At 39.1% G+C, this 22,788-nt stretch overlaps 1 protein-coding gene across 5 annotated transcripts in view; it reads left to right on the top strand.

The window, feature by feature from the left end:
• Positions 1-22,788, top strand: part of CFAP91 (cilia and flagella associated protein 91) — a 103,663-nt gene that overhangs the window by 43,488 nt on the left and 37,387 nt on the right. For all 5 annotated transcript variants that reach the window (XM_081833428.1, XM_081833415.1, XM_081833424.1 and 2 more), the window contains exons 7-10: positions 10,690-10,867; positions 14,785-14,942; positions 17,291-17,473; positions 18,713-18,855. In XM_081833428.1, coding sequence (XP_081689554.1) covers positions 10,690-10,867; positions 14,785-14,942; positions 17,291-17,473; positions 18,713-18,855 — 662 coding nt within the window. The remainder of the gene's footprint in view (positions 1-10,689; positions 10,868-14,784; positions 14,943-17,290; positions 17,474-18,712; positions 18,856-22,788) is intronic.

The following is a 22,788-nucleotide window of genomic DNA, read 5'->3' as shown; positions in this document are numbered from 1 at the left end:
CACCCCTGGTCTTTCTGTGACTCCGAGGGTCCTGAGACCACACTGTCCCAGCGAGGGTTCCACCCCCCGCTTAGCCACTGGAGCGACATCCCTCAGTGGAGCCGACTTCTAAAAGTTCCAATTTTGTGCTCCAGGGCTCTATCACTTGCCAGAAGCAGCGGACGGAGGCCCCCTCCCCTGCCATTTATCCTCCCGAATATTGCCTCAGATTCACTTCTCCGCCTGTCCTACCTTCCAGAAAGTGGTCGCTTGTCTGTTCTGAAAATTGCTGCTATTCTTTTCTTCAATCTCCTGTTGAGTTCGTACGTGTTCAGAATGGTTTGATCCCTATCTAGCTGAATTCCTGGGACCAGACGAAATCCAGGTCTTCTATTCCTCCACCATCTTGCTCCTCCTCATTGAAACATCTTTTAAGAGATGTGTTTCCAGAAGAAGTAAATGCAACCTAAAGGAGGAACTGCTGTGGTCCCCTAATGATGATTATTCTCAGGGCAGACACTGAAGACCAGCCCAGTTTGGGGCTTTCATGAGGTTTGTTGTGAGGAATAGGAGACATTGTATCACCATGGAAAACATTATGCTTTTTCATTCCTGGAGAGCTCAGTGCGAGGTGCCAGGGGCCTTGAAATCCAGGCCGTGACTATTTTCCATGAACCAGAACCTAAATCCCCACCAAGAGACTGCAGGAAAGTGAAAGAAGCAGAATCTCCTGCAAGAGGTAAGCAGCTGCTTAACAAAACGGTGTGGGACAACACTCATTCAAGTCCACCAGCTCGGGGCTCTCAGAATGAATTTGTTTTATTTCTGATCTTAAGGGAAAAACTCTCAGTTTTTCACTGTTGAGTATGATGTCAGCAATGGGGTTTTCATATTATGTTTGTCTTTATTATGTTGAGATAAGTTCCTTCTAAACCAACTTTGTTGAGGGTTTTTATCATGATGGCTGTTGTACTTTGTCAAATGCTTTTTCTGCATCTATTGAAATGATCATATGGTTTTTATACTTTCTGTTGTTGAAGTGATATATCACGTTGATTGATACTGAACCACCCTTGCAGCCCAGGAAAAAATCCCACTTGATCGTGGTGAATGATTTGTTGGATTTGGTTTGCTAATATTTGGTTGAGGATTTTGCATTTATGTTCATCAGAGATATTGGTTTGTAGTTCCCTCTGAATCTATCTCTTTTTGTAGTGTCTTTGTCTGGTTATCAGGGTATAGGTGGCCTCATAGAATGAATTTGAAAGCTTTCTTTCCTCTTCTGTTTTTCAGAGTAGTTTGAGAAGAATAGGAATTAACTCTTCCTTAAATGGTAGAATTCACCTTTGAAGATGTCTGGTCCTAGACTTTCGATTGTCAAAGTTTTTTAATTGCTGATTCAATCTCCCATGCTGGTGATCAGTCTTTTCAGATTTTTTATTTCTTCCTGATCAAGTTTGGGGAGGTTATATGTTTCTACTTCTTCTTGCCCAATTTGTTGGCATATAATTTTTCATAATATTCTCATAACCCTTGTTATTTCTGTGGTGTTGGTTGTTATTTCTCATCTTTGATTTCTGATTTTGTATTTTTGAGTCCTCTCTTTCTTTTGATGAGTCTGGCTAAAGGTTTATCAATTTTGTTGATCTTTTCAAAGAACCAGCTCCTGGTTTCATTGATCTGTTCTATTGTTTTTTTAATTTCTATTTTGCTTATTTCTTCTCTAATCTTTATTATTTCCTTCCTTCTGCTAGTTTTGGGTTTTGCTTGTTGTTATTTTTTCTAGCTCCCTTAAATGTAAGGTTAAGTTTTTTATTTGAGGTTTTTCTTGCTTCTTGAGGTAAGCCTGTATTGCTATAAACTTCCCTTTAGAACAGCTTTTGCTGCATCCCAAAGATTTTAGACCATTGTGTTTTCATTTTCATTTGTCTCCATGTATTTTTCAATTTCCTCTTTGATTTCTTGGTTGACCCATTCATTGTTTAGTAGCATGTTATTTAGCCTCCATGTATGTGTGTCTTTTCAGATTTTTTTTCTTGTAGTTGATTTCTAGTTTCATAGTGTTGTGGTCAGAAAAGATGCATGGTGTGACTTCAATCTTTGTGAACCTGTTGAGACTTGCTTTGTGCCCTAATATGTGATCTATTCTGGAGAATGTTCCATGTGCACTTGAAAAGAATGTGTATTCCACTGTTTTAGGATGGAATGTTCTGAATATATATGTTAGATCCATGTGGCCCAATGTGTAATTCATAGCCACTGTTTCCTTATTCATTTACTGTTTAGATGGTCTATCCATTGATGTAAGGGGTGTTAAAGTCCCCTACTATTATTGTATTAGTATCAATTATTTCCTTTATGTTTATTATTAGCTGCTCTATGTATTTAGGTGTTCCCATCTTCTTGTTGGATGGTTCTCTGTATGATTATGCAGTGTCCTTCTTTGTCTCCTGTTACAGTCTTTGTTTTAAAGTCCATTTTGTCGATATAAGTGTTGCTACCCTGGCTTTCTTTTCACTTCCATTTGCATGATAAATGCTTTTGCATCTCTTCACTTTCAGTCTGCATGCATGTGTCTTTAGATCTGAGATGGGTCTTTTGTAGGCAGTATATAGGTGGGTTTTCCTTTTTAAAAAAGATTTTATTTACTTATTTATTTGACAGAGAGAGAGAGCGTGAACAGGGGAGAAGAGAAGAGGGGGAGGAGTAGAGGGAAAAAGAATGCCAGGTAGAATCTGTGTTGAGCATGGAGTCCTACAAAGGGCTCAATCTCACAATCCTGAGATCATGACCTGAGCTGAAACCAGGAGTTGGATGCTTAGCCAACTGAGCCACCCAGGCGCCCTGATGGGTCTTGCTTTTTTATCCATTCTGTCACCCTATGTCTTTTGATTGGAATGTCTAGTCCACTTATATTCAAAGTAATTATTGAGAGGTATGTACTTATTGCCATTTTGTTACTTGTTTTATGGTTGTTTTTGTAGTTCTTATGTTCCTTTCTTTTCTCATTCTCCTCTTTCAAGGTTTGCTGGCTTTCTTTATTGATATACCTAGGTTCCCTTCTCTTTATTTTTTGCATATCTAATACTGGTTTTGATTTGTGGTTACCTTTAGGTCTATATGTAACATCTTATGCATATAGCAGTCTGTATTAGGTTGATGGTTGCTTAAGTTTGAACCCATTCTAAAAGCACTAAATTTTTATTCCTCTCCCCTGCCACATTTTAGGTATATGGTGTCATACTTTACATCCTTTTATTTTGTGATTCCCTTGACTGATTTTTTTTTTTAAAGATTTTATTTTTATTTATTTGACAGAGAGAGACACAGCGAGAGAGGGAACACAAGCAGGGGGAGTGGGAGAGGGAGAAGCAGGCTCCCCGCAGAGCAGGGAGCCCGATGCGGGACTCGATCCCAGGACCCTGGGATCATGACCTGAGCTGAAGGCAGTCGCTTAACCAACTGAGCCACCCAGGCGCCCTAAAGATTTTTATTTATTTATTTGAGAGAGAGAGAATGAGGGAGCACATGAGAGGGGGGAGGTCAGAGGGAGAAGCAGGCTCCCCGCTGAGCAGGGAGCCCGATGCGGGACTCGATCCCGGGACTCCAGGATCATGACCTGAGCTGAAGGCAGTTGCTTAACCAACTAAGCCACCCAGGCGCCCCTCCCTTGACTGATTTTTTGTAGATATACTTAATTTTACTGCTTTTATGCTTCCTGCTTTTCTTACTCCTGCTTATGGCCTTTCCTTTCCACTCACAGAGTTCCCATTAACATTTCATGTAAGGCTGACTTAGTGGTCATGAATTCCTCCAGGTCTGTCTGGCAAACTCTCTACCCTCTCTTCTTCTATTCTGAATGATAGCTTTGTTGAATGCAGTATTCTTGGTTGCAGGTTTTTCTATTTCAGCACTTTGAATATTTCATGCCACTCTCTTCTGGCCTGAAATGTTTCTGCTGAAAAATCAGCTAGTTCTCTTACAGGGTATTTCTTGTATGTAGCTACATTTTTTTTCTCTTGCTGATTTAAAAATTCTTTAGCACTACTTTTTGCCCTTTTAATTACCATGTGCCTTGGTGTGGACCTCCTTGGGTTGATTTTGATGGGGGCTCTTTGTGCTTCCTAAATCTGGATTTCTGTTTCCTTCTCCACATTTGGGAAGTTTTCAGCTATTATTTCCTCAAATAAAATTTCCTCCCCCCCCCTTTTCTCTGTCTTCTCCTTCTTGAATCCTTATAATGCAACTGTTATTACACTTGATGGTGTGGTTGAGTTTCCTTAATCTATTTTCATTTTTTTTAATTCTTTTTTTCTCTCCTGTTCAGCTTGATTGCTTTCCATTACTCTGTCCTCCAAGTCACTGATGTATTCTGCTTCCTCTTGTGTACTATTTTTGTCCCTCTAGTGTATTTTTAACTTCAGTTATTGAGTTCTTCATCTCTGATTGGTTCTTTTTTATGTTTTCTCTCTTTGTTGTGTGTCTCACTGAGTCCTTCACTCTTTTCTCCATTCCAGTGGGTATGTTTATGACCATTACTTTAAATTCTCTATCAAGCATTTCCTTATCTCCGTTTCATTTAGCTTCCTTGTGATTTTGTCCTGTCCTTTCATTTGGGACATATTCCTTTGTCTCCTCATTTTGTCTAACTCTCTGTGTCTGTTATCTATGTGCTATGAAAGTCAGCTACATCTCTGGCTCTTGAAAGTCATGGACGTGTGAAGAGGTGGTCCTATAGTGCCCTGCAGTAGAATGCCCCCTGTTCACCAGACCCTGGAATTTCAGGGGTGTTTCCTGTGTGTGTTGTGTGTGCCCTACTGTTGTGGCTGAGTTGTGTTTGCCTTCAGTCTAGTCATTCTGCAAAGGCTGTCTGCCTGTTGTGGTCAGGGTTTGGTCCCTGTGTTGTAATTTTGCCAGTCTGGGATTGCCTTGAGCTTGAGTTGAGTCAGATCAAGGGTTTGCCAGAGCTTCAGTAGCACCAAACAGCAAGGTATTCTCCCTGTGTTGTCCCCTTGAGATACTTTTGTTGGTGGGTGGGACCAGCAGTCAGTCCCGAAATCTGCCCCCAGCCCATTGCTGTGTGTGGTTGGACTGGTGTGTGTGGTTATCTTCCCCTCTCCCTGGGGCAGGAATCGCTTGGAGCTGTGGTGACCCCTTTTTGGGCTGCTTGCACAATGCCAGCCTTGGATGGACTCCTGCCAAGGGTGGTTCCACAGGAGACATGGGATCAGAGTGAGTAGCGTCAGCAAGGTCTGTCAGTATGTAGGGAGGTGACCTGCAACTGCCTGGGACAACTCTGCTGAGGCCAGCTTGGTTGGAGAGGGCAGATCTGCAGAAGACTGTGGGGCAGGGCATGCTGTTAGAAAGGTTGGTGGGGTTATTCCTGCTGTGCTGGTTCTGGCAGGTGTCCATGTATCTACACTGGAGGGTGGGGGTGCTCCTGCCAGCTCCTTTGTTCCTAGAGAAGTCTCCCAAAGATCCTTGCCCCTCCAGCACAAACTCTGAGATAGTAAAATAAATCCCCCTCTTGTATACCCCTGGTGTTTTTCAAATTTCTCCTTCTAAGTTGAATCTCAGTGGGGCTGTTTGTTGTGCTGTCTCTTTAAGGGTGGGGGCTCAGTTTCCTCTCAGCCTCCACTTTCTCAGAGCTGAGCCCACTGATTTTTTTTAAGTTCTGGGTGCTAAGCCTCATTGATTTTAAGAGATTGCAAAGCCAGACCCCTCTGCCTTTCAAAGCCAAATGTTATGGAGATTCCTTTTTCAGGTGCCTGTCCCCTGTGCCTGGGGTGCTTGGTATGGGTTCTGTTCCTCTTTGCACTCACTGCATTCTTCCCTTTTGTGGACAGTCCTGCAGGTCCATTTAGCTCCCACCATGTCTTTGCCCTCCTCAGGGTGGTCTCTTTTCAACATATTGGTGTGGAGAGTCTCTTCTGCCAGTCTTTGTTTTTTTTCTGGTTATTTACACTGATAGGGATATATCTAGTTGCATCTATGGGATGAGGTGAGCCTAGGATCTTCCTACTCTGCCATCTCCTCACAAGTCCTTGCTCTAGGAAGTGCTCCTGGCATTTAGCACATGGGGTGGGGTTTGGGAGGTAGGCTGGCATGGTTACTAAATGTCCTGTCCTGCATTCAGCAGTCCTATACAAGAAATAATTGTTTGCTCAGTATGGCAGTGTTATCACTTTGGTTGAGAAATGCTGACTCAGTGCAGTAAGAGAAAAAATTTGAGGTATGAGGATTAGAAATAAGAAGCAAAACTATATTTGCAGACAATTTATTCATTTAGAAAATCAAATGAAATTACAAATTATCAGAACTAAGAACCTGAGTTCAAGATAGGTGATTGTGGAAATGACATGCAAAGATCAGTAGCTTTCCTATATGAGCAATATATGATTAGAAATATTTGAAAATATCATATTCCTTTTTTTAAGATTTTATTTATTCATTTGTCAGAGAGAGAGAGAGACAGAGAGAGAGAGAGAGAGTATAAGCAGGGGGAACGGCAGGCAGAGGGAGAAGCAGGCTCCCTGCTGAGCAAGGAGCACAATGCAGGACCTGATCCCAGGACCCTGGGATCATGACCTGAGCCGAAGGCAGACATTTAACCGACTGAGCCACCCAGGTGTCCCTGAAAATATCATATTCTTAAAGCAACAAATAACCTAAGAAAGTCACTTAAAAACATGTGCACAGAATTATGGAGAAAAATATAGTGTTCCTTAAGCATGTGAACAAAGATTTGATAAAAAGAGAAGCATATGGGAGGCCTGGGTGGCTCAGTAGGTTAAGCATCTGCCTTAGGCTTGGGTCATGATCTCAGGTTCCTGGGATCGAACCCTACATTGGGCTTCTTGCTCAGCGGGGAGTCTGCTTTTCTCTCTCTCTCATCTGCCCCTCCTCCCTGCTCATTCTCTCTGTCTCTTTCAAATAAATAAAATCTTAAAAAAGAGAGAGAGAGAGAGAAGCATACCATGTTTATAAATGGGAAGACTCCTGCTTGAATAGATATTATTTCTCCCCTAAACATTTTATACCTTCAAGCAATTCTAATCCAAATCCCTATTCCCAGTATAACTGTGTCTATGTAAATCAGTATCTTTCCTCTTCTCTTCCCAGAAATCACACAAGCAACAAGCACAAAACAACTCCCACAAATTACACTTTCAGTGAAACTAAAAAAAAAAAAAAAAAAAAATCTGTGAACTACTACTAAGTATTTGTTAGGACTACAAAAAGCAACTGAGATTAGGCAGAAACAATGTGGGAGGAAGTAAGGAAGCATGGGCTATGGGAGAGCATCAGGGGAATCTCAGAAGGCTTGAGCAAAATTATACCTTTGGGAGGCAAGTTTGGCAATATCCAGAAAAATTTAAAGTGATTATATTTTATGATCTAGCTGCTAGACTTTAGATCCTTCTAAGGATGCTAGAGAAATTCGCATATGGCATGAGACCAGTACAAGGATGTTTGTTGCAGCATTACTATGTGTAATCAAAAAATTGAAGCAATCTAAAACATCAATTTTTAGAAGATAGCTTAAATTGTGTTAGAGTCCTACAATGGAAGAATGAAATTAGATCTCTGCGTATCAGTGTGACTAGTGTCCCCAAAACAAACTTGAGTAAAAAAGCAAGTTGCAGAATACTTATAGTAAAATCTCATGTATGTAAAAATCAAAGACAATGTTATATTTTTACTTATGTATAGTTCATTTTTTCCCAGCTTTATTGAGATATAATAGACATACTATGTAAGTTTAAGGCATACCATGTGATTATTTTATATACATATATTTTGCAAAATGATTACCACAATAATATTAATTAACAGACCCATCACCTCACATAGTACCATTTTTTTGGTATGTGTGGTGAGAACATTTAAGATCTACTCTCTTGTCAACTTTCAAGTACACAATACAGTATTGTTAACTATAGTCATTATGCTGTATATTAAATATCCAGAACTTATTCATCATATAACTGAAAATTTGTATCCTTTGACCACTTTCACCCATTTTTCCCACCCCTTGCCCCTGGCAACCATCAGTCTACTCTCTGTTTCTATGAATTCAGTTTTTTTAGATTCCAGACATACGTGAGATCATACAGTATTTGTCTTTTTGTCTGACTTATTTTACTTAGCATAATGCCCTCAAGTTTCATTCATGTTGTCACAAATGGCAGGATTTCTTTTTTGTATGGCTGAATTTTATATATTTTATATTGCATATAAAATAAAATTTATCACATATTATAGTCAATATATGTCAATTATATTTAATATGTTATATAGGAATTATATACATTTATATCATTTTTTTTATACATTCATGTGTTGATGAACACTTAAGTTGTTTCCATGTCTTAGCTACTGTAAATAATGCTGCAGTGAACATGGGGGGTACAGATATCTCTTTGAGATAGTAATTTCATATCCTTCAGATATATTCCCAGAAGTGGAATTGCTGAATCATATGGTACCTCTATTTTTAATTTTTTGAGGAACCTCCATACTATTTTTCATAGTGGCTGTAGCAATTACATTCCTGCGAACAGTGTACTAGAGTTCCCTTTTTTCTATATCTTTGTCAGCATTTGTTATCTCTTGTCTTTTTGAAAACACGTATCCTAACAGGTGTGAAGTAATATCTCATTGTGTTTTTCTTTTGTAGTTCTCTGATAATTAGTGATGTTGGGTACCTTCCATGTACCTGCTGGCCATTTGTATATCTTCTTTGGAAAAATGTCTATTCAGGTCCTTTGTCCATTTTTTAATTGCATTATTTTGTTTTTTGCTATTGATTTGTAGGAGTTCCTAATATATTTAGGATATTAACCCCTTATCAGATGTATGGTTTGAAAATATTTTCTTCCACTCCATAGGTTGCCATTTCATTTTGTTGCTCATTTCTTTTGCTGTGCAGAAGCTTTTTAGTTTGATGTCCCATTTGATTTATTTTTGCTTTGTTGTTTGTGCTTTTGGTGCCATATACAAAAAATCATTGCCAAAACCAATATCAAGAAGATTTTCCCCTATGTTTTCTTCTAGGAGTTTTACATTTAAGTATTTAATCCATTTCAAGTTAATTTTTATGATTGGTGTAAGTTAGGGATTCAGTTTCACTCTTCTACATGCCAATATCCAATTTTCCCAGCCCCACTTATGGAAGAAAGTATGTTTCCCACTGAGTTTTCTTGGCTCCCTTGTCAAATATTAGTTGATGATATTTGGGTTTATTTCTGGGCTCTTGAATCTGTTTCATTGGTCTATGCTTTTGTTTTTATGTCAATACTATTTTGTTTTGATGACTGTAGCTTTGTAATATAGTTTGAAACCAGGAAGTATGATACCTTCAGCTTTGTTCTTCTTTCTCAAGTTTCTTTGGCTCTTTGGGTTTTTTTTTTTTATGGTGCCATATGAATTTTACAATTGTTTTTTCTATTTCTGTAAAAAATGTCACTGGGATCTTACTAGAGATTGTGTTGAATCTGTGGATGACCTTGTGTAGTATGTATATTTTAACAAATTAATTCTTCCAATCCATGAACATGGGATATTTTTCCATTTACTTTTGTCATCTTCAATTTCTTTCATCAGTATTTTATAGTTTTTAGTGTATAGATCTTTTACCTCCTTGGTTAAATTTATTCCTATTATTATTTTAAGATTTTTTTAATTTATTTGAGAGAGAGAGAGAGAGTACGAGCCGGGTGGGGAGGGGTAGAAGGAGAGGGAGAAGCAGACTCTCCACTGAGTAAGGAGCCCAAGGAGGGGCTTGATCCCAGAACCCTGGAATCATGACCTGAGCCGAAGGCAGATGCTTAACTGACTGAGCCATCCAGGTGCCCCCCTATTTTATTATTTTTGATTCAATTATAAATGGGATTATTTTCTTTGTTTTTTAGGTAGTTCATTGTTAATATATAAAAACGCAACTGATTTTTGTATGTTGATTTTATATCCTGCAACTTTATTGAATTCATTTGTTAGTTCTAACCATTTTTGATAGTCTTTATAGTTTTCTATATATAAGATCATGTTATCTGCAAACAGAAACCATTTTACCTCTTCCTTTTCAATTGGTTGACTTTTATTTCTTCTTTGCCTGATTGCTCTGGGTAGGACTTCTAGTACTATGTTGAATAGGAGTGATAAGAGTAGGCTCTTGTTTTGTTCCTGATCTTAGGGGGAAAGCTTTCAACCTCACTGTTGAGTATGATGTTAGCTGTGGGCTTGTCTATATAGTTCATTTTTGTTTCATTTTTCTAATAGAGAGGGAGTATAGGAGTAGTAATAAGACCACAAGTGTCAGATTGCAATGTTCAAATCCTGATTTCTACCACTTACCAGCTGTGACCTTCTGTAAGTTACTTTGATATTTCCTTGCATTTCAAAATATTGATTTGTCTAATATAGGACATTCCAAGGTATGATTATTCAGTAGTCACGTGATATTATTCAAATACTGTCTAGCATCTTATGTGCAACTAAAATGTCTTCTGGCTAAATAACTAACAAGAGATAGTACAGGGCACAGATAACAAGCTGTGAGGCACATCAGGAGGATGTTTGCTAATATCATTTCGTCTTGTCATAACCCTTGAAGTTCAAGAGGACAGGAACTGAAAGGGAATAAACTAAATACTGAAAGGTACATGAGTTTGTCCATATGTTTCTAAAGTGCTTTGCTTCATCATCCAGGTCGAGGGCTCCCAGCAGGACAAGCTGAGGTTGAGATGATAGAACGTGCCCGGGAGAAGCGTGCTTGGGAAGCCACTCTTCCCTGTCTGAGTGACACCTCCCAGTTTGAGAAGAGGAGGAGGAGGATGAATGCGATGGAGAGGAAGGAGTGGGCCTTCAGAGAGCAGGAGATTGAAAAGTAAGTTCTAGATTACCCAGACAGTTGCACCTGTGCTGGTGGAGTAATGTAAATACTTTTTATCTGTAAAGTGTTTTCTCAAATGTATGGGTTTAAAAGCAACCTTCTACCTATAGAGATAGAAAGTTGGGTTTCTGGTTCTTTTGGGAATAATAGCTCTATAATTTTCTCTCTAACAATATAAAAATGTATAATGCCCTCCTTGTGTGTAAAGTTAAGCATGGAACCCAGATTTGAAGAATTCCTCAAAACATCTGTGATTCTTCTCTTCCTTTTTCTCTTTAAAGATTTTATTTATTTGACAGAGAGAGATACAGCGAGAGAGGGAACACAAGCAGTGGGAGTGGGAGAGGGAGAAGCAGGCTTCCCACGGAGCAGGGAGCCCGATGCGGGGCTCGATCCCAGGACCCTGGGACCATGACCTGAGCCGAAGGCAGACACTTAACAACTGAGCCACCCAGGCGCCCCTTCCTTTTTCTCTTTAGAGAAATTCTAGACTATCATAGAATCCCACTGAAATGCCTTTTTTTTTTTAAGAGTTTTAAAATTTATTTGACAGAGAGAGCAAGCACAAGCAGAGGGAACTGCAGAGGGAGAGGGAGAAGTAGGCTCCCCGCTGAGCAGGGAGCCCGATGTGGGGCTTGATCCCAGGACTCTGGGATCATGACCTGAGCTAAAGGCAGACGCTTAACTGACTAAGCTACCCAGGCACCCCTGAAATGTCTTTCTTTTTAAATTTTTAAAGTATAGTTCATTAACATACACTGCAATATTGGTTTCAGGATTAGAATTTAGTGGTTCATCACTTATATAGAATACCCAGTGCTCATCACAACAAGCGTCCTCCTTAATCCCCATCACCCATCTAGCCCATCCCCTTCCCACCTCCCTGCATCAACCCTCAGTTTGTTCTCCATTGGTAAGAGTCTCTTATGGTTTGCTTCCCTCTCTCCTTTTTCTTCCCCTTTCCATATGTTCATCTGTTTTGTTTCTTAAAATCTACATATGAGTGAAATAATATGGTATTTGCCTTTCTCTGACTGACTTATTTCACTCAACATAATATACTTTAGCTCCATCCACTTTGTTACAAATGGCAACATTTCATTATTTTTTCATGGCTGAGTAACATTCCTATGTGTGTGTGTGTATGCCATATCTTCTTTATCCATTCATCAGTCTTTCAAACTGACCCTTTCTGTTCATTCCCAGGGCCACTCTGCCTGGGCCTAGGCCCTCTTCATATCCATCAGCCTCCTAGCTAATCCTCTTATTCCTCCCGGTATTGGATTCACAGTCAGGACACCTTGGCTTCTAGCTACAGCTAATGGGGCATTTTCTATTTAAAAGACAAATTGTGGAATTCCTCAATTAAGAGATGAGCTCACGGTGCATAAATAACAATATGCTGAGGTACTTCTGGTTTTCAATCATTTAACTAATGTATTTTCAGTAATGAGGCTGTCCTTGGAATGTGTGGAAAGGATGAAAACCTCACAATTACAACTCCCTAGCAGTAAAGAAAGGAAAGGGGCGCCTGGGTGGCTCAGTTGTTGGGCGTCTGCCTTCGGCTCAGGTCATGATCCCAGGGTCCTGGGATCGAGCCCTGCATCGGGCTCCCTGCTCGGTGGGAAGCCTGCTTCTCCCTCTCCCTCTCCCACTCCCCCTGCTTGTGTTCCCTCTCTCGCTGTGTCTCTCTCTGTCGAATAAATAAATAAAATCTTAAAAAAAAAAAGGAAGGAAGGAAGGGAACTTGATGAGGTTGTCCTTTGTCCTAGGTTGAGCTGAGGCACTTCCCTGCTCATCGCAATGCCACCACAGCCCCTGACAGTGTGCTTACACAAAAGAGAGTTAAGAACCAAGACAATTAGAGACTCAGCGTGGTTCTGAATTCAAAATATGTTTATCTTTTTACAACACCTTCTATTAACCCTGAATCCAGACTGTGTGATGTTTTGGTAAAAGCTTGCAATTAAAGAATGCAAAGTAGGTATCGGGTGCCCAATCCCGTCTGTAGAAAATTAAATTTATTGCTGCAATTTGGAGAGATATATTCTTATCAGAAGGGCATTAAAAACATTTAAAATGTTCCTGGCTCGTTCTGTTTGGGGTGGGTGGAGATTTGGGAAAATTATTGTGAGAAGGTAGCCTCTGAGCTGGGTGTTGAAGGGTTAGTAAGAAGCCATCAGGTAGATAATATTAGTGATGATGATGATGATATTCACAGATCATGTTAAGTTGCAGAGTGCTTACTATGTGTTGGAGCCATGTTCCAAGCCACTAGTTCTCAAATTGTGGTCCACAAACCAGCAGCATCAGCATTACCTGGGAATTTGTTAGAAATCCAGATTTTCGGGCACCATCCCAGACCTACTGAGTCAGGTGGTCGACTCCAGATTATCTGATGCATGCTCAACTGTTGTACCATGTTGTATACATTAACTCATCTAATGCTCACAACAACCTTATGGGACAGATATGATTATGTCCATTTTATGACTGAAGGAATTGAGGTAAGTGATGAATTTGAGAATGAACTTAGGATTTCTAAGTCCAGAGAGAAAGGTGACTATTGGTTTGTGGCTTATTTTTAAAAACACCTGTTTCTCCATATTCACTTTTCACTACTTCCCCACCTTCCCCGGTATGTTTGCTTTGAGAAGCTCCACCAGTATGACATGTTAGCTCTGTCTCTAGTCCTTTGAGTTGAACTTTCCTCTGCTGAGGCCTCACTTTTCCCTTGTCTATGTGGCAAATCTCAATCCTTGTTTATCCTCAAGACTACAGAGTTAATGGCTCCTGTAAAGAAGCCCTCCCCACCTTCCTGGATCCACTGGGAATAGTGCTAGACATAGATGCTCTGTCATTTCTTCTCCCACAGTCTTCATTCTTCTGGCCTGGTATTTATCTCCTTATAAAATGCTAGTTGATATGCCTGCTCCAATAGAACAGTGCTTCTTGAGAGAAGGCGTTTTATCTTGTTCATCATTGTTTGTTTCCTGCCTGGCATTTGGTGAGCACTTAATAAATATTTGACAAATAAGTAGCTGAATAAATTACTCTATGAATTTTTAAGTAAGATTAAAATGTTCAAATGTCTATTTTAGGAAGGAAAATCTTGACAGCTGTGTGGAGCAAGATTGGAAGGAGAGAGTAGATTAGCAACTAGAGTCCAAGTTAGGAGAGGGATGATAAAAACATGAGCTAGGGAATGGATGCAAGAAGTGTTTTAGAGGAGGAATTGTTAGGGGAAGGAAGAAGATGTAAGAAAGGGTAGATTTCTGGGGGAACAAAATGAGTGGGGTTTTTTCTTGAAGTTGTCAAGGGATACCTGGAAATTCAAGTAGACAGGAATTCTGGTTCAGAAATACCTGGGCCGGAGGTACAGGTTTTGAAGTCATGTGTACATTGTTGTATACACATGAGCAAGGTAGCTAGCTCTAGGAGAACAAGCTAAAGCTAAGCGGAAGGGAAACGAAGATTGATTGGATGTCTGTATGCGCCAGACACTGGCATTTTCACATTTATTCCTTAAAATATCATGCTGCCTCATTTTCTCTTCACTCATATTACTTAACTCCCCATCCCATACCTGTGGGCCTGGAACCGTGCACAAACATCTTGTTGTTCATTTAGGCCCATCTGCCTGGAGAGCCCTTTTATTTACCTGGCATACTCTTCTTTGCCTTTCAGAAATATGCCCATACATATTCCTTTTATAGAGAGACTCACTATTGAGTTGCGTCCCCCAAACACCCAATCCACTTGTCACACTTTTGCCAGAGCAGTCTTTTTAAGTACATGAATATGATACCAGCCCAAAAAGAGGATCCTGTTTATGGCAGGTGTTTCCCTTCTCTCTAGTAGAACACTCTGGGATACCAAATAGGTCTTTATGTTTGGTGATTTACTTAAAGACTGCAGGAGATTCGCCTGGAAATTCTAAAAAAGCTGCTGAGAAAGCGTGATGAGAATCAAAACGAAGTGAACATGAAGCACCTGAATGCCCGATGGTGTCAATTGCAGGAAGCAAAGGAGGCAAAATTGGCACGGATTCAGCACACACATGTATCAGGTAATGGTGTAATATGAACAGTGAAGAGAATGGGAGGGTTGGCTTTGCTTTGAATCTTTGATCAAACCTGATTTAGATATAATTCTCTTGAGTCCTAGTGTTATTAAATAAGTAAAGGAGATGAATTATTTCTCAAAAGTAGAAGAGTGGAAGAAAATTCCTCACTAAGAAAGCCAAGTAATGATGTTCTAACAGGTAGTCAAGTTATTGACATTATTGTGATTATTGTGATATTATTGTGTATGTTTGTGTGTGGGGTGGGGTAAGTGTAAGGGGTTGGGCTTCCCATATTCATAGGTTGAAGTCCTGGATGGAAAGCCCTATTTCTCAACCTTTTTTTTTTGTTGTTATTGCTCTTAAATGAGACATTTAGACATCTTTTCTCCTGCTCACCCTCTTCCATGAAATTTTAATACCATGGATATACTGTTTATCTGTTTATGTACTCTATCTGTACACATAAAAAGAGCAGTCAGTGGATGATTAGGAATGACTATATAAAATTTTTGAATTAAAATTAAAAAAGGGGCATCTGCATGGCTCAGTTGGTTAAGTGTCTGACTCTTGATTTCGGCTCAGGTCATGATCTCAGGGTCGTGAGATCAAGCCCCCACGTTGGGCTCCTCAGTGGGTGTGGAGCCTACTTAGGCTTCTCTCTCACCCTCTCCCTCTGCCCCTTGCCGCCACCCACCTCTATCTCTCTCCCTCTCAAAAAAAAAATAATAAAAATGAATAAAAATTAAATTAAAAACTTTTAACTTATTAGTATTTAACTTTATAGTTTTATTTGCTTAGTAACTTTTAATGTAATTTACTTATAAAATTGTAATGTATCAATGATATGCAAATTAGCAATTTCTATGCATATTAGAATAATCACAATATTTAAGAAAATCAAATTTGTTATTTTTCTAGCAAAAGTAGAACAATTATAAAACTTCCTTAAAATTATTATCAGTGAACTTAACTTTTAACGTTTTCTTGATGTGAGAAAATAACTTTTAACTAGATGCTAGGTATGCCTAGAACTTTAGATATTGTCAACAATTTCTTTTCAATACTTCACAATACTAATGATGGGTTGACTAGCTTGCTTATTTTATTTTATTTTATTATTATTACTTTTTTTTATTAATTCCTCCTGTCCCTCTCTCCAGCCCTCTGGGATCAGTAGCCTTCCAAATAAACTACCTGACACATGCCTTTGTCTCAGGCTCTGCCTTTGGGGGAACCAGGCTAAGACGACCTCAAATGTCACTTCCTCAGGGAGGCCTTCAAGACCCCCCCCAATAAGTTGGGTGCCTGTTATCTGCTTTCACTTTTTTGCCCCTGAACGTTTTTGTGTGTGAGAAAATAACATTTAAATAGCTGTGAGATATGCAGTTAGATATTGTCAACATTTTTTTCATTTCCATACTTGATATAACTAATGATGAGCTGACTAACTTTTGTAGCTAACAAACTGAGGGTTGCTAGAGGGGAGGGGGTTAAAGGAGGGCACCTGAGGTAATGAGCACTGGTGTTATATGCAACTGATGAATCACTAAATTTTACCTCTGAAACTAATAAAAAAAAGATAAATAACAAAATTAAATAAAAATAAAACTATTTTTATTTAATTCCAAAACCCCAAGTCACACACAAAAGCATGGAGAATCAAACATAAATGCCCACAAGGCAGCTGTGGTGCATGCAGCCGCCTCTTACGATAAGACTTTGCCATCCCACAGTATGATTTTCACCCATTGAGAGTGCACAGCGTGGAGCCCTCGAACGGGGTGGATCTGTGATAGGACTGAAAGAAAAGGAGCAGGCGGAGGTAGGAAGCATGACTCCTTAGAGTGCACAGCTGAGCCTTTTCCCTCTGTCGGCCAAACAGTTCTGAAAGCTCTAAGCTGGGATACATTATGTTTTATTCTGTTGTTAGCCAAGATGGAAAGAGATTATTGAAGAACCTGTAGTCTTCCCTCCCTTGCAATTATTTTCCTAGGAGAAAATAATTCTCCAAATCTCCACTGACCATGTCTTTTTTTGGTTACTTTGAATTTCTTTCATTAGCTTGACAAACTTACTGAATACCCTTTCTTGCCTCAGAGCTTGGAATGCACTTATAAAAGATTTTTGATGAGTACCAACTGAGGATGCTAATTGACTCAGCTTCTGTCACTCCCACTTGTCTCATGATGCTCTGGGCCACACAGATGACAGACCTGGCTGCAGTGAGTGGTCATCATGAAATTCATTCAGTTCAGTAGCTTCCCTGTGAATAAAAGTAGAACTGGTTTATTATTATGCATTTATTCAGAACAATACTTTGAAGATAGTCACAGAGGTATGTTTTATTCTAGCAATCAGAAAACTTGTGGGAAAGGGAAAGAATATAGAAGGGAAGCTGGAGAGAAGGAATATCATCAGGGATTATTGTGATTATGCATCACAGGTCTATGGACCTCTGTCTCGTCTTGGTCGTTTCCCTGACAACAATTCAGAGGACTTTGTGGTAAAAAACCACTATCTCAACACCTATGAAGGTAAGCAATTTACAGAATTACAAGTCCAGTATAAGAGGAGTATTGAAGTACTAGAAGGGAAGTATTAGATTAAAGGCTAAACAGCAAATAATATTTTCAAGAAATAGCAATGAATACATTTAATGTTATTAATACAAGTTCATACAAATCAATAAAAACTCCTAAGACCCAAGTAAATAAATGGATATACTGGGGCACCTGGGTGGCTCAGTTGGTTAAGCTGCTGCCTTTGGCCCAGGTCATGATCCCAGGGTCCTGGGATCAAGCCCTGCATTGGGCTCCTCACTCAGCAGGGAGCCTGCTTCTCCCTCTCCTCCCCACTCGTGCTCTCTCTCGCTGTCTCTGTCTCTCACTCTCTCTCAAATAAATAAATAAAATCTTAAAAAAATAAGTAAATGGATATACTGTATAACAATATAGCAGTGTTTAGCTACTAAACCTTTAAACATGTTCAGTGTCACTAATAATTTCTCATTTCACAAAAATGAAACGAATAAACTTTTATACCATGTTTACAAAGTAAACAAGGAATATATCATGAAATCAGTCTTTAAGAAGAAGTGCTAGAAAACTAGTGGGCAAGAAAATGGATAACTAGGGGATAAATTTATGGATTCATGGATTCATGGCCAAGATGATGAATTGATGGTCACAATGTTGAACTTGTAGCTCTGGCTGATCATCCCCAGAGCACAGTATGATAAATTGGTGTATATCCACTACAGAATGGTGGTCCCATGTATCATATGATCACCAATTTTCTGTTGGTTATTATCATAGAACTTATTACTTTTCTGTAGGGAAATATTTAATTAGAATGCATTTCTTGGGGTGCCCGGGTAGCTCAGTCAGTTAAGCGTCTGCCTTCAGCTCAGGTCATGATCCCAGGGTTCTGGGATCGAGCCCTGCATTGGACTCCCTGCTCCGTGGGGAGTCTGCTTCTCCCTCTGCCCCTTCCCCTGCTTGTGTGCTCTCTTTCTCTCTCTCTCTCAGATAAATAAATAAAATCTTTAAAAAAAAAGAATGCATTTCTCATTTTATGGTCTAAATTACTGAGAATATGAGTTAATTATGCAGAAATTTGCTTTACATGTTGGGGCCATGTCAATTATGTGAACTATATCTTATCAATAATTCTAAATGAAACCACTTGGCAAACAGCTACTAAAATTAACAATATGCCTTCAAAGCATTAAATTTAATCACTGAATATTAAAAGCATGTACTTCCTTCCTGTAGGATTAGTTGAACTTGAGTCATGTCTCCCAGATTTTGTGACACAACCCCGAATTAGACCTCCAAAGCCAAAAGTCGCTACCACGAAAGCTGGTTTTCTCAAGAGGGCAGCAAGGATGGACCATGAGTTGGCAGAAGTTCATAAGGTATGATGCTTATTCGTAGACAAGATGCTGTTAGTGGGGCTTTCTCGCAGTGCAATACTACATCTCCAAAACTGCAATGTCCAGTAGTTCTCAACACATAACTCTACATCTTTTCTCCTCTCCAGATTTTTATCTTCTGAAAGTTGCCAGTGCTATGTTGAACCAATGTTTTTTCCCCTCATTTCAAACCGTAGGAAAATCTGTTGGAGGCTCTTCTCCCCATTTGCAGAAGACACGCTACTTCCTAAAAGTGGTTCTGACTTTAGATCTACATAATAAAATCTGACACTACATTGAGGGGTAGCAAGTTTCTAGTGTTAGGAATTACTGCTGGTTTTAATAGTGTGATAGGCCTCATTTTTTCCCTTTTAGATTTATTACCAGAGCATCAGGAAGAAAGGGAGTCACGTTCAAGTCCTCTCTAATCTGATTTAAAGCTCAATTAAATGAGAAAGTGCAATGGTTATCCCCCTGAAACAAATACACAGCATCCACCAGCTGTGCTTGCTTCCTTTTTGTTAATTGGACTATAGGTGTAAAGACTCTAGAATTCATGATTTATGATCACTCTGCTCAGTCTTTAGCATGCATCAGAATCACCTAGAGGACATATTAAAACACATGTTGCTGGGCCCAACCCCCAAAGTCTCTGACTCAGTAGGTCTGGGGTGGGGCTGGAGTATTTGCATGTGTTACAAGTTTCTAGGTAATGCAGATCTGCAGGAACTACCCTTTGAGACTCACTGGTTATGACATAATCTCATCACTGGTCCATGAATTTGTTTGTTCAGTTGGTTTTAGTAATAGAATAAGAATCCACGGGAGCCCATACTCAATATAAAAATTAGGACCTCGGGGCACCTTGGTGGCTCAGTTGGTTAAGCGTCTGATTCTTGATTATAGCTCAGGTCATGATCTCTACTGGGCATGGAGCCTGCTTAAGATTCTTTCTCTTCCTTCCTCTGCCCCTACCCACCCTGCAAGTCACGCGTGTGCTCTTTCTCTCTAAAAAAAAAAAAAAAAGGACTTTGACAATCATTCATGTATATATATGTGGTTCTTTCCCACCTCATCCCCCTCTCTCCATTTACCCATTCTGAACTCTGTGTTCATTATTCTCTCACTTCCTGTAAGTTTTTTTTCAAATACACTTTATTAGGGTATGGAAGTTCTCTTCTATTCCTAATTTACTAAAGCTTTTAATCATGTGTTCATGCTGAATTTTAGCACATGTTTTATCTGTATCTATTGAGGTAATTATATATTTTTTTCTTTTTAAAATTATTGTAATAAGGAACATTTATAGTTTCTGGGGGTTTTTTGTTTTTGTATTTGTTTTACAAACAATCTGCCCTTACATACTGGGATGAACCTAATTTGGTCAAGGTGTTTTATTTTTAATACACTGTTGGGTATTAAGGAGGGCACTTGTGGCACCTGGGTGACTCAGTTGAGTCCCACATCAGGCTCCCTGCTCGGCAGGGAGTCTGCTTCTCCCTCTGACCCTCCCCCCTCTCATGTGCTCTCTCTCTCTCTCAAATAAATAAATAAAATCTTTAAAAAAAAAAAAAGGAGGGCACTTGTTATGATGAGCATGTGTGTTATATGTAAGTGATGAATCACTAAATTCGACTCCTAAAACTGATATTACATTATATGTTAACTAGAATTTAAATAAAAATTTGAAAAAGAAAAAAAAACAATACATTGTTGGATTTGATTTACTAATATGTTTTGCAGAATTTTGATTCCATATTCATGAGTGAAATGGCCTTATTTTTCTTTCTTAATTTTGACTCCATATGGCACTGGTGTCAGAGTTATGCAGGTCTTCTGAAATGACCTCAGAGTAGTCTTTCTTTTCTACTTTTGAAAAGAGTTTAAATAAGTTTAAGATGATCTATTTCTTCAGATGACATTCTTCTGATGTTTTCTTCATGGGAAATTTCATGGGAAAATTCTAACTACTCCTTCAGTTTCCTTACTACTTACAGAACTGTCTGCATTGTTTTGGTAAATTACATTTTCTTTCTTATTTTAATTTCTTTTTTATTATTATTTTTATTTTTTTAGGGAGGGAGAGAAGAAGGGGGCAGGAGAGGGGTAGAGGCAGAGGAAGAGAGAGAAATCTTAGGCAGGCTCCATGCCCAGTGCAGAGCCCAATGCGGGGCTCAATCTCAGGACCCTGAGATCATGACCTGAGCCAAAACAAAGAGTTGGACACTTAACCGACTAAGCCAACCAGGTGCCCTGGTAAAATACATTTTCTTTGTAAAGTTTATTGCACCTAACTTTTCATATTTTTTGACATATGGTTGTTGATAGTATTATTTAAAATCTTTTTAGTGTTTGTGGTATCTATAATCATGCCTACTTTTTTCATTCATAATCTTATTTATTTGTGCTTTCATTCTTTTTCCTTATTCAGTTTTACTGGAGGCTTATTAATTTTCTTGGTATTGTTTTTCCAAAGAATGAAATTTTGACTTTGTTGGTTTTCTCTACTATATATATTTTTTCAGTCGCATAACTCCCATTCATATATATCTTTCTTCTTTCTTTTTGTTTTGTAGTTCTCTTCCTAACTTAAAGTAGACATGTAGCTCATTAATTTTCAGGCACTCATCAGTTTTATAGAAGTATTGAAGGGTGTTTCCTTCAAAACACGGATTGTGGTATAGTCCATTTGTTTTGATATGGACTGTTTATCAATATTAGTATCTAATTTTTTTTTAAAGATTTTATTTATTTATTAGAGAGAGAGAGTTAGCTAGAGAGAGAGAACACAAGCAGGGGGAGTGAGAGAGGGAGAAGCAGGCTTCCCACCGAGCAGGGAGCCCGATGCGGGGCTCAATCCCAGGACTCTGGGATCATGACCTGAGCCGAAGGCAGACGCTTAATGACTGAGCCACCCAGGCGCCCCTAGTATCTAATTTTTTAAAACATCTGTTATGGTTCTTGAACCTGTATTTAAGTTTTTAAATTTCCAAATATGCAGGAATTTTAACTCTTTTTTTTTTTAAGATTTTATTTATTTATTTGACAGAGAGAGACAGAGCGAGAGAGGGAACACAAGCAGGGGGAGTGGGAGAGGGAGAAGCAGGCCTCCTGCCGAGCAGGGAGCCCGATGTGGGACTCGATCCCAGGACCCTGGGATCATGGCCTGAGCCGAAGGCAGACGCTTAACGACTGAGCCACCCAGGTGCCCTAAGTTTTAACTCATTTTTGAATTAACTCCTAACTCCTTTACTTTGTGGTCAAGGATCCCTATTCTTTGAAACTTAGTGAGGCTTGTCTTGTGAACTAGCATATGGGTTTACATATAAAATAATCTAAGTCCATCGTCAGATAATCCTGTCACTTTCCATGCAGTGCCGGTCCCTTATAGCAGATTATTCCCCATTCATCCCTACTGTCCCTGTGGCATTGCTGTCGTTCACTTCATGGATCCATAGGCTATAATAGCCCAATACATTCTTACTCTTATTGCTCTAACAGTTATATTTTGGATCAATTAAAAATAAGAAAAAACAGTTTATTTTACTTCATTTATTCTTTCTATGCCACTATTCCTTTCTTTATAGAAATGCAAGTCTCTGACCTATGTCACTTTGCTCCTGCCTGGAAAACTTGTTTTACCATTTATTATAGGGAAGTTCTCCTGGCAATGAACTCTCAGTTTTTGTCTCAGGAAGTCTTTATTTCTCCTATGTGGTTTTTTAAAGATATAATTCACATACCATTAAATTCACTCTTAAAATAAAGAGTTCAGTTGCTTTTAGTATACATATACACAAGATTGTTCAACCATCACCATTATCTAATTCTGAAACATTCTTATTATCCCGAAAAGAAACCGCATACCCATTAGGAGTCACTCCTAATTACCTTCTTCCCCCTAGCCCCTGGCAACCACTAATCTTTCTTTTTATC

The sequence above is a fragment of the Leptonychotes weddellii genome, chromosome 1 (genome assembly GCF_054177405.1).
Source record: "Leptonychotes weddellii isolate Sample4059 chromosome 1, ASM5417740v2, whole genome shotgun sequence".
NCBI classification, from domain to species: Eukaryota; Metazoa; Chordata; class Mammalia; order Carnivora; family Phocidae; genus Leptonychotes; species Leptonychotes weddellii.
This window is presented reverse-complemented; position numbering and strand designations above follow the sequence as displayed.